This window comes from Bufo bufo, chromosome 3, assembly GCF_905171765.1.
Source record: "Bufo bufo chromosome 3, aBufBuf1.1, whole genome shotgun sequence".
NCBI lineage: Eukaryota > Metazoa > Chordata > Amphibia > Anura > Bufonidae > Bufo > Bufo bufo.
This window is the reverse complement of record NC_053391.1, coordinates 433,020,322-433,033,202: the sequence shown is the minus strand read 5'-3', so window position 1 is coordinate 433,033,202 and position 12,881 is coordinate 433,020,322. Positions and strand designations below refer to the sequence as shown.

General features: G+C 42.1%; 1 protein-coding gene across 1 annotated transcript in view; it reads right to left on the bottom strand.

Annotated features, from left to right (window-relative positions):
• The window catches only part of DMD (dystrophin), a 3,443,536-nt gene that overhangs the window by 36,397 nt on the left and 3,394,258 nt on the right, over positions 1–12,881 (bottom strand). Inside the window, 1 exon segment of the mRNA XM_040424996.1 lies at positions 4,931–4,996. Coding sequence (XP_040280930.1) covers positions 4,931–4,996 — 66 coding nt within the window.

The window sequence follows — 12,881 nt, the reverse complement described above, 5'->3', positions numbered from 1 at the left end:
ATTTTTTTCACATTTTTAAAGGTCTGCGCATGCACAGATCGGGAAACTGGATCCGGTTTTCCGGAACACTTGGTACCGGATCCGACATTAATACATTTCAATGGAAATGAATGCCGGATCTGGCATTCCGGCAAGTGTTCCGGAATTTTAGCCGGAGAAAATACAGCAGCATGCTGTGGTATTTTCTCCAGCCAAATACCGTAAGAGGGACTTAACTGAAGACATCCTGATGCACACTGAACGGATCACTTTCCATTCAGAATGCATTATGATAAACCTGAAGCTTTTTTTCCCGGTATTGAGCCCCTGTGACGGAACTCAATATCGGAAAACTTTAACGCAAGTGTGAAAATACCCTTGAATATGTAAGAGGTCAGTGTCTGGAAACAATACAGCACTGCAAGCAACATGATGAAAATCTTTAAAGGGGATGTGTCACCAAAATTTTATCTGCTAGTTAAAACAAGATAGTGACACTTCCTTTTTATATAATCTGTTTTATTTTTTTTATTGTTTTCTGAACATGATTATGGGGGTGGCCATCTTGTCTGAGCTATTCTTAACAGCATTAAGAAAATTGCTTTACGGCAGCCACATGGTCCATAGACACAATGGTCAGGAAGGGACCTCATTGACAGACCAAGAAGTGGTGCCTATTAGGCTTACTGGCCTGTGGGAAAACTGAAGGATTTTTATGATTTTTGTTTAAATCTAGGTAGTACTAGTGACATGGAAAATTAATAGAAATCTTAGCAAAATTTCTTAAAAAAATATGTTAAACATAAAAACGTTATTAACAATATTTCATTTTTTGATGACACATTTCCTTTAAATATTGCCCATTAATCTCTTCTAATTTCTTAACACTCTGGCCCCTTTCCAATTAAATTTTATTGATCACATTACTATACTGTAGCTGAAAGCTACATTAAGAATTAATATTTTTTTTTTGTCTTTTTCCATTTCTAGTATAAAGATTGCTGCATAATTAGTGTTTTCTGTATGTTTCTCTAGGAAACATTGCTCTGTTTTTCCGTCCTAAAGACTTGAATAGAGGGGTCTGTGCACATGCACTACAGACTCTCCATTCAGTCTAAGTTTAGATGCCGCGGCCAAGTCTCCAAAGCTGGCGGTTGCAGCAATGCAATGAGCTGCATCAGTCGCTCGTACACTTGGAATGGTATGACCGTGACCATGCTCCATTCAAACGCCTCCTTCTCATGATCATGCAGCTTAACGGTACAGGAGGGGGGGGGGGGGGGTCAGTCAGATCAGTGTGGGTCTCAGCAGCTGGATCCCACCAATCTAATCACTAATCCAGCGGATATGTGATAAATGTATTTGGCTGGAATACACCCAATTTATTCAGCTTTCAAGATCGCAACTTGCAGTCACTGAACGGTATTTTACAGAAGATTCAAATTGGCTGATTCAGACAATTTTAGTGGTAGCTAAGCATTTGCTATTGTTGCTAACAAACATCTAATATAAAAAAAATATATATATTATATATATATATATATATATTTTATATATATTTTTTTTTTATATCTATCTGATGCAGGTTCACAAAGCTATTATACAATTACAATGTGTTCACTGATAGCATTGAATGTGATTTGTAACACTGAAAATGATATGGAAAAATACCCACACAATGTCCAATCTGATAAAAAAATTAAATAAAATGCATACCAACAGCAAATGTAGCTTTGTTAAACTAAAAATCTTGCAGGAACAATTTTTGACCATCGTGAGGACAAATTTGATATGTAACACATCCTATATAAGTGATGTCTAACCTCTAGCACTCTAGCTGTGGTAAAACTGCGACTCCCAAGATGTACACTTGCTTGCCTGTTCTCAGAACCTCATAGAAATGAATGGAGCATGCTGGGAGTCGGAGTTTCACCGCAGCTGGAGTGCCGAAGGTTAGCCCTCACTGGCCTATATGAATATGAATGTTATAATGCACCTACAATGTAAGGGCGCATACACACAAAAACATTTACTTTCCGTGCCCGTTCCGCGGACCGCATGCCGAACCATTCATTTCAATGGGTGCACAAAAAAAAACGGAAGTTACTCCGTGTGCATTCTGTTTCCGTAGGTCCATTCTGAAAATAAAAAAATAGAACATATCCTATTATTGTCCGCATTACGGACAAGGATAGTACTGTTCTATTAGGGGCCAGCTGTTCCGTTCTGCAAAATACAGAATGCACATAGACGTCATCCGCATTTTTTTACGAATCCGTGTTTTGCGGACTGCAAAATACATAAGGTCATGTGCATGAGCCCTAAAGAAAGTCATTCTATTAATAAAATACACAGCAACACTGCAGAAAGGCACAAAAAATCCATGTCATATGCTTATGAGCATTTGTCTATCTGCTGCAAGCAATTTGAAAAAAAATGAAGAAAAAGAGCTCGACATTCCCAAGGAGTGTACCATTATTGCATTCGTACTCATGAGCAATTCTACTGAAATCACAGTTTGATTTTAATATGACTTTTTGATTTAGAAAACCCACTTATTTTCAGATACCCCCATTTTGAGCTAACAAAAGAGAATCCCTCATCTAGACCCTCATTAAAGCAGGGCAGTTACAAAGGGCCTTTCTCTATGACAGACCCAACACGTCCTTACATTACATGGACAGGCTGCTCATTTCAATGTGCACTGTGTAATGCCTCATTTCCCCTGTGGTGGCGCTGTGGGGGAATTGAACACTTGCTGCCAGATTCCCAATAAGGTTACTGCTGATTTTTGTTCAACGCGACTGGATTTCTTATATTTGCTAAATAGCAAGGTTCGCTCCGCTTTCTTTTGCAACTAGCAGAAGCTTCCTATTCCGTCTCACAAAGTCACTTCTTGTCATAGCAACAGTAACAGTGAATTTCAATAACCTCTAACACATAACAGAAAAGGAGCATGCTAACAAGCTCAGAAGTAACAGGCATAAAATCACCAGATACGAAGATGAAACAGAAAACCAACAAACATTACAACGCCTGAAACAAACCTGCCACATTGTCAGCCATTCTAATATAGGTGAACACTAATGTGCATGCATACAGGTGGGTCCAGGGATATCCTTCAGAAAGAAGGAAAACACATTTCCATACTCTTCACATACAAAGGAACATTGCAGACAAAGATTGAGAAATTGTCGGGAGATGACACAAGTCCATACCCTCATTATTATGTGATCACAGCGGTGCCGCCGCCAACCACCCGGCTGTGCAGGGCACTGCAGCACATCTTCATTCACTAGAAGGGGGCTGCACGAGTTCCCTGCATAGTAGGTGACTGGTGCAATGCTCTGCAGGGGACACAGTCCTACAGCGGCGCTGCATTCCTATCATTCTCGGGATCAGTGGGAGTCTCTGACGTGATGCACCATTTATAATGTGACTGCAGAATCTAGCAACAGGGAAACCCCCTTTAAAGAGGACCCATCACCCTAGCTGGTTTTCTACATTTTTAAATTCCCCATAATATATCAGGGGTGGATCTTATAACCACCGTTCTTCTGTTACTCTCACTAGAAATTTTTAAAGTAAATTGATAACCGTTACCAAATGGGGGTGTGCCCATCTTTCAAATCAGTGCTGACAGTATCAGACTATGTAGGGACACACCCCTGTTACAAGGGGAATGTGAACGCCCAGTTTTCAATTTACCTATTAATAGCTGAATGGCACGATACATAGCTCGAAGAAAACATGATCCAGAATTATTTCATGGGGTCTACACATCTACCAGAAAAACTGGCTTAATTGCCTATAGCAACCAATCAGATTCCACCGTTCGTTTTCCAAAAGGAGCTGTCCAAAGTGAAAGGTGGAATCCGATTGGTTGCTATGGGCAACTAAGCCAGTTCTACTTTACACCAGTTTGGTAAATTGCCCCCATATTCAAATTCCTGCTCAAATTTCTCAGTAAGCAGTGGCATATATAAAAGAATTAAAATGTGTGCTTGTTTCTCACCCATGCACATTTTAATAACTTTTGAGGCAACTCCCCACCCCACGCTTACTAACAAAAAGCATTCCTATGTAGAGGAGACTCCCATACAGATACCAATAGCGAAAAGGGAAGGGAGCAACCAGGACTTGGCCTCATGTTCTGCCTCTAAGGCCTCATGCACACGAGCGTTGTTTTGGTCCACATCCGAGCTACAGTTTTTGCAGCTTGGATGCGGACCTATTCACTTCAATGGGGCCGCAAAAGATGCGGACAGCACTCAGTGTGCTGTCCGCATTCGTTGCTCCGTTCTGTGGTCCGCCAAAAAAATAATAAAAAATATAACCTGTCCTATTCTTGTCCGTTTTGCGGACAAGAATAGGCAGTTATATCAATGGCTGTCCGTGCCATTCCGCAAATTGCAGAACGCACACGGACGCCATCCATGTTTTGCTGATCCACAATTTGCGGACCGAAACACACACAACGGTCGTGTGCATGAGGCCTAAGGAGCATCTGCACCATTTCTCTGGTGCCCTAGATTTCTTGCAGCTCTTCAAATGTGCTCCTCGTCACTGGGAGATATGGAGATGGGTTGGCTCAACTGAAGAAAAGCAGCCTTCAAGAAAAACATAGGTATTTGTACCGACAACCATTCACACATACCCACACGCACTCACTGGAACTTAATTTACAGAGAGGAAATCTAACAGATACGATTGAAAGAAAGAGCAGAATTAAGGTGCACACATTTTACCGCTTCATTTCTCAGGCCCTGATGGGTAAGAGGCATGAAATGCTAGATAGAGGTTTAATGGCAGACTAACACATAGGAAAATCAGTGAATCATTGCAGAGTATGGAAGTGGTTCTAAAGCCTCAGAAGACTTTTCTGATGGAATGAGCTAAACGGTACAAGGCTCTCTGGTTTAGTTTGGATGCTTGTGCCATAAAGTCATACCTGCTAGCATAATGTTCAATTCGTGAGTGAGTGTCATCGTGTGATAGCTGGGGAGATGAAGCAGGGCTGTGGAAACAAGAATTTAAACACAATTCAATCTTTACATTCTGAAAGGTGCTCGAGGTTCATTGTGTCATGGACTACTTACTCCTAATAAATTCAGACAAGACTGAACTTCATGTTGTCCTTTGTCAGTGTCAGAACTCTGCCATCACAAGGCTACAAAATGTTCTCAGTACCTTACATTTTCATGCTCAGTACACAGCTTCTTCCACATCAAGATGCATAGAATATATTCCAACATACATTAACTAGCCATAAGAAAGTAAAAAATATATACTTTAACACAGACAACTACATAACTTAACCTAAAAACGTAAAATCTCATATTTCACACAGGTGTCCAAACCAGTGATGAGAAGTACACTTCCATTATCCATCTTACATCTTGACAAACCTCACTAAGAATATGCCCAACGTACAAGCTACTCAACATACTTGAGCAAATTTACCTCAGACATCAACCCTCTCTGGATAATTGTTTGGCTGCTGTATGTTGTCAGACCTTTTTCTATCACTTTTTTTAAATCTTGACATATCATGGCTATCATGTCCTGGATTTTTCAATCTATGTATACCTAGAAGCATTTCCTGATGAGTACTTCATATACTATGGCTAAAATTTATATTTAAAACTCCCAGTGAGGGTCCGACACCCACTAATCAGCTGTTTGGAGAAGACATTGGCGCTGCTGTGAGTGTTGTGGCCTTCTCTAAGCCAGTGATGTCACATTAATGGATCCCGTTAATAGAGCTGAGCTTTGATACAATAGATGGACTGTGTGTTGGGCTACTTTCACACTAGCGTTTTTACTGGATCCGTCAAGGTTCAGCAAAAACGCTTCCGTTACTGATAATACAACAGTCTGCATCCGTTATAAATGGATCTGGTTGTATTATCTTTAACATTGCCAAGATGGATCCGTCATGAACTCCACTAAAAGTCAATGGGGGACGGATCCGTTTTCTATTGTGGCAGAGAAAACGGATCTGTCCCTATTGACTTGCATTGGGGGTCATGACGGATCGGTCTTACCCCGCATCCCAGGACGGAAAGCAAGCTAGTACATGTTACGGTTTGCTCTCTGGTCTGGGAACGCAACTAAATGGAACGGAATGCATTTTGGAGAATTCCGTTCTGTTCAGTTCAGTTTTGTCCCTATTGACAATGAATGGGGACAAAACATAAAACGATAGTGTGAAAGTAGCCTTAGACCCCACTGATCAGATACTGATTGCCTATCCTGAGGAAAGATCATCAGTTAGATGAAGGTGGCCATATGCATTAGATAATTGTCAGCCGACTCTTCTACACATGCATTCTCTGTCAAGTAAGCATATGTCTTCTGTTCTCTGTCCAGTAGGCGATAAGGAGAGAGGAGTAACCTGCTGTCAGACAACTCTGGTTGCAGCTTATCTTCTGTGAGAACAGAGTTTTGGACATGTTGAAATCCAACATCCCTGATCCCTCTTTCCGCCGACATCTGAAGAGTATTGGGAGGTCAGGCACCTCTGGTGACAGCTAATCTCCTGGGAGAACAGTTTTCGGCATGTTGAAATCCTACATCCCTGATCCTTCTGTCCCCCATCTGGGGAGAGTTGGGATATCCCTATGCACATCAGATGGTCAGCCAATCCTTCCTTATTTTTGGTCAACATTTATCTGACTCTTTTAGACCATGATCAACAGAAAGGACTATTTAAACAGGGCTTCCATAAGTCACTGAATGTACCATGATTCACCCTCTTAAGTCAGTATTTAGTAGAGAAAATTCTGTAATTACTGTGTAGCTTTAATGTCATGGCTACAATTTTCGACACTTTCAAGGGGGGGGGGAATATATGAAGACAATGGGAGAGATTTATCAAACTGGTGTAAAGTAGAGCTGGCTAAGTTACCCATAGCAACCAATCAAATTCCACCTTTAATTTTTCTAAAGGAGCTGTGAAAAATGAAACATGGAATCCGATTGGTTGCTAGGAGCAACTAAGCCAGTTCTACTTTAAATCAGTTTGATAAATGTCCCCTAATGTATATTCCTGGGATATGGAGCTTTGTATCAGAGTGGATGTAAAGATGTAAGTAAATTGGCTGTTCACGTGATGATTCAGAGTTGTCACAGTAATGGGGGAAGTTTTACATTTAATTATCTTTTGTTTAATAACTAATGAATGTACTTGTGGCGAAACCAACCTCGCCACTGGGTTTTGCAGGGGCCTGGCTACCAGCCTCTTGCCCCAGGATTATGGGCCCTCTCATCAGCCCATGCAAAACTTAAACCCTATGGCGATTTGACTGTGTTTGTGGCATCTGAGCGCTCAGATCCAAGCCATATGGGGACATGTGGGGTTTTGAGATGTGTGACAGAACCATCTGTCTGTGTAATTGTATTGTATGTTATGTGAGGGTACCCAGTTAGCTCATTTTATTGTATTCATGTTGTCTGAGTGCCATTCACCTAATAATATGCACTCAGACTGGAACTGTCTGGGAATGTGTTAAATGTCTATGTGTATTGTAAAGGGTGGGACATTGTATGTTTGAGTAAGTGTTGTCTGTTCCATTGTCCCCACGTGTGTATTGGCCATTCCCCTTTGTCCTGAGAGATAATTGAATTGCTCCTCGGGTGTCTCCAGGGCAGAGAGGAGGAAACCATGATGCATTGTGGGGATGTGTTGTAATATATTGATTGGTTGTATTTCAAAACCCTTGTGGGCAGTACTATGTTTTTGGTTTGTGAATAAAAGAGGCTGTACGTGAAGTACAGTCAGTTCCTGTTTTACCCTTTATCATGTTGAGGCTGATGTTTGGGTAACTGATCGACGCTGGGGATTGCTATACTCCCCTGGCTATAACTACTAGCTCTTTTAAGGGCTGTTCCTGCTCTCTGGTTTTAGGAGAGGTTCACCCACTGGAGCCTGGAGCCTTGTCGTAGGTCCAGGGTGGGTAGGAGACGGTGAGACCTCAACCCAGCTTCGGCGGTTCGTGGGGTCTGCAGTGCGTACGGTGTCAAGTGGAGTGCTTGGAGTCCTCGGAAAGCACTAGAAGCATCTATCAACGGAGGTACCCGGTCGGGGTGCTAGGCGTTCCGTTACAGTACTATAACGGCATTTATAGAGAATTGTCTTCACATTGCCCTTACACTTACAAATCCACGGGGGTTTAACACCTTCAGGACCCTGAGATTTTCCATTTTTGCGTATTTCTATTTTGAGGAAAGGGGGGTGATTTTAATTTTTAATTTTTTTTAAACTTTTTTTTAAAGTAACTTTGGGTGACAATAACTGGCAATCATTAGATTGCCCATTGTGTTCATTGATGGCTAAATAGCCATCATTGAACACTTCATTTGCACTACACCAATACAATGCTGCCACCTAGTGGCCTGTATTGGTATAATCCCGAAATAGACACCGAAGCCTGCTGAGGCTTTGGTGTATTTCAGCGATGTAACAGGTTCCCCGATCTCAGTCGGGGAATGCTTTTACCGGAGTGGAAGCACGCGACTTCTGCTTCCGGACTGATCAAATGGCGTGGTCACATTTGACCACAGCATCTGAAGGGTAAAATGTATGCGATCAGCCATAATGTGCCATACATGTGCTGTGGGTCTCTGCTATTTAAAAAAGTAGAAACCCAGCGGCTATGGCGCCCGCAGCACGCGCAAGTGAGCGCCATGTTTGGGGACTGGACTTTTGCTGTACATATACGGCGGAGGTCCTTAAGGGGCTAATACTTCAGCTTGCTCTATGCATCCTGCACAAGACTTGTCAGCTGCCATTATGAAAAGCAATCTTTAAATAATTTTCAATGGATTTATGCATTTCTATAGTTATAGAGGACCTGTACCCTCTCCTGACATCTCTATTTGTCACGAAACAGTCTCCTCTAAGGGTGTTGTCTAAGTGAACCCCTTGTTCTTCGAGGGTTTGAATAGGCTTTCCCAATGGGAACACCAGGTCGCTACCTCTTGAGGAGGATTGGCACATGAGGCAGCTGGTCTAGTCGTAACCAGGAGCAACAGTGCAGGACCGAAGGATGAGACAAAGGTGAAATCAAACAAGCAATGGTCCAGGGGAGCCGGCACAGGTACAGGTCAGGCAATCCAGGTCAACCTCTGCAGGACACAATGACCTTTGACGCTCAGGCACCTGGGAAGGGGGCTGGACCACATATATGTGCAGGAGGGCTAGGATTGCTCTGCACGGTCACATGTGCTAAGCCCATAAATCACAGGAAGTGATGCATGCCGGCCCTTAAAGAAGTGCTACAGGGAACAGGCTGGCAGGCATGCTGTGTCCAGGGCTGGAAGGAGAACGTGTAGCGGATTCCAAGAAGGATGATGCCTGCAAGAACAAAACCCAGGACTGTGGCGGTGAATGGGGAAACACCAGCAGATGATCCCAACCAAACATGGAGCTCGGGACTGCGGTGATAACTAGGGGAACATGGGCAGTAAGCAACTGCTTGTTACATTGTTTCAGCAACTATTTGTATTCTTCTTGTGATAACAATTCTGGAGCATCTGTAATTGTAACTATGTTATCCCCTTCCTTTATTACTCCTGCTAGAAGTTATGAATGAATTACAAGCACTTTGCAATGAAATGAAGGTCCCGATGGGTGTCACCAGTTCAAGGCATGTCAGACCCAGTCTGTGCTGACTCGATAATGTTAGCCTGTGCAAGGACACCCCCCCAACTGAGAACATCTATATAGATCTTCATTGCAAACTGCTAGCAATTCATTCATAACATCTTGCATGATAAAGTCACAAAAATAGATACCCAAGAATTGTTGTTACAAGGGGGGTGCAAGTAGCTACTAATACTTCTAACAGACATATCAGGAGATCTTACAGGGCCTCTTTGAATAGTAAGAAGTAGGAATAGGCCTTAAACGGCTTAAATATTGAATCTTACGAGAAGAAGACCTGAGGCAAACCGCCAAGAGAAGAGGGCTAACGGTCTAATGAGATGTAGACATTTAAATAACAATAAAACAATACAGAAGAAAATCTTCCAAGACATACAATATCACTACCATTTCAATTCTTATCTATTTGTTACAGCTTACACAGAAATTAATTGAATGTGGGAATGGGGGATTTGACATTTTAGTCTTCAACCATCTCATACAAGAGGCTGTGAAACAAGCCTTATTTTGTATTACACATACCCTAAAACAGAACAATTTCTCTTCATCAGTCTCATTATGATGCACAAGATGATTAATCTCACTAATTCGGAGACCACCAACGAATAACAGGACAGTTGACAGAATAGCCAGCCCTACTAAGGGACGACTTTACTTTTTGGGATGGAGAACAGAAAGTTACATGGGAATAATTTGTAAAAAACAAAAAGCAAGGAAAATCTATGTAGAATACCTGATTGCTTCCATTTAAAGTACTGCATATTTGCTTGGGAAATTTATGTAATTCTGCCCGTTTACATAAAATGTGAGAATATATTCTAAGAAACAGAGCGGTAATATGCATGAGTTTTTTTGCTAGAATGCAAATTTTGTCTGTTCAGACTGGATTCCATAATTAGCACGGCTAATGGTCTGCAGTGGTTAGGTTTGGTAAGCATACAGCCAGCATATAAAAAACAACATGCATTCTCATATTTCAGCGAAGCAATTTATGTACCGTATAGCATACAGGATCTTTCCCTCCTCTCCTGCTAAAAACTGGGGCACAACAAATACAGGTCACATAGACATTAGTTAAGTTGCTCATGTTTTTGACGGTCTTTTTAATTTGCATTCTTTACACCCTTTACCAAGGAGACACATTTTGTGTGAAAACCTATTAACAAGGCAGTGGTCTAATAATTCCTTGTGTAAGCTTAGGAAATTGTATTCAGTTTTATACATGGGTGCTTGAGCTCTGGGCTGAAATGCAATTCATTCTCTTGATGGTCCTCAACGTCTACACTGAAAGGTTCAAAGGACACAGTAGAAACACAAAGTGTTCACAAAAAATACAAGCCTTTACTTTCCATTGTCATTAATAGCCAAAAGCAGGTCCACTTCTGCCATGAGGCGAGATAAGAATCACACCTCAGGCAGTAGCCGACCTGCCTCTCAGGAGGGGCGGCAGTTTTCCATGGGAGCCTCTGGCTTCTGTCCCCGCTGCTCAGCCATTTGCCAGAAGAACAGCGCAAGCAGCCGCGATCATGTCAACGCGACCTCCTGCACTGGATCATGGCAGGACAATATATATGGGGGCACTATACTACAGGGGGGTAGAGCATTATATAATATGGGGGCATTATACTACAGGGGGGTATGTATTATATGTACGGGGCATTATACTACAGGGGGGGTAGCACACTGTACTATGGGGGGGAAGCATTATATATACGGGAGCATTATATTACAGAGGGACAGCATTTTATATGGGACATTACAGGGGGATATCGTAATTTATATACAGGGCATTATACTACAGGCGAAGAGCATTATATATACACACACATCACATTATACATAATAGCACTACAGAGGGAATTATAATGCAAGAGGCATTATGGGGGGCATTATATTACAGGCCATACAACTACAGAGGGAATTATAAAAATAGACACTATGGGGGGGGGCGCATTAGACATACTGGCACTAAGGCATTATAATACAGGGTACACTATAGGGCATCACTCTAACCACAGGGGGCACTGCATTGAGGCTTCATAAATACTGGGGCCACTACAAGGACATTAAAACTACTGGGGACACTAGGGAGGTTTCGTTACTACTGGCAGTTCTAAAGGGGTGTCTTATAGAGGGGCATTGTTACTGCTGGGGGCACTAAAGTGGGCCTTAATGCCTATGGAGGCACTATGATGTATGATGGCATTATTATTGGGCACAATATGGAGGGCATTACTATTAATGAGGTTGGTATTTGGGGTACTGTAGAGGGCACTATTACTATTGGTGGCTATCTGTGACCTATGGGGGGGGGGGACTATCTGTATAGTACTGTTACTTCTGCAGTATAGTGTTTGTGGGCATTGGGGAATACAGCAGGCACGCGATGTTGGGCAGTAGGAGGGGGAGAATGCTGGAAAAGTGAGGAACCTAAGATGTCTGAGAAGTTATCAATGCAGTCTGATCTCAGAATGGAGAAGATGAGAAAACAGAGTGTCTATATCAGAGGAAGCATCACTGGATGTAAGAGATATGTGGTGCTGTATTCTCCTGTATGTTTAGTAGCACTGTATGTAAGGTTCATCCAAATAGGTCATTGCCCCATGCACACAAACTTACTTTCTGTCAACATCTGTTCCGCATTTTTTGCGGATAATATGTGGACCCATAAATTTCTAAATATGTGTGCTGTCTGCATCCATGCTTGAAATGATAGAACAAGTCCTACAGTATTCTTGTCTGTTTTGCGGACAAGAATAGGCTTTTCTACAATTGAGCCCACAAAGTGTAGGATGCACATGGTCCACATCTGTATTTTGTGGAGGAGTGGTCATGTGCAGGAGGCCCAACGGTTTGCCGGGGTTGCCGGTTGGATTGAAAATTTGGTACAAGGAGGGGGGGGGGGGGTCACCACTTCAATTTTCGCCTCATGTAGCCGAAAGGCTAGAATCGGCCCTGGCCAAAAAGTTACCAGTAAAGTCAGTATGTGCCACACTGTGCAAATTACTGAGCAAAACACATCAGCGCAAGATAGAATTAATCTTGGTTACTCTGTCCTTAATGAACCTAGGCATCACTGAAGAAGAACTTATAACACCATATTACCCTGATGGCTGACCTTGCAAATCACAGCCTAAGTTCATAAACACTACTATACAATTGACAGAATGGAGTTTGTAGTAAAATGTGTGGAGACCTTCTCAGTGTGGCACATGTTGATTTTAATTTATTTTTT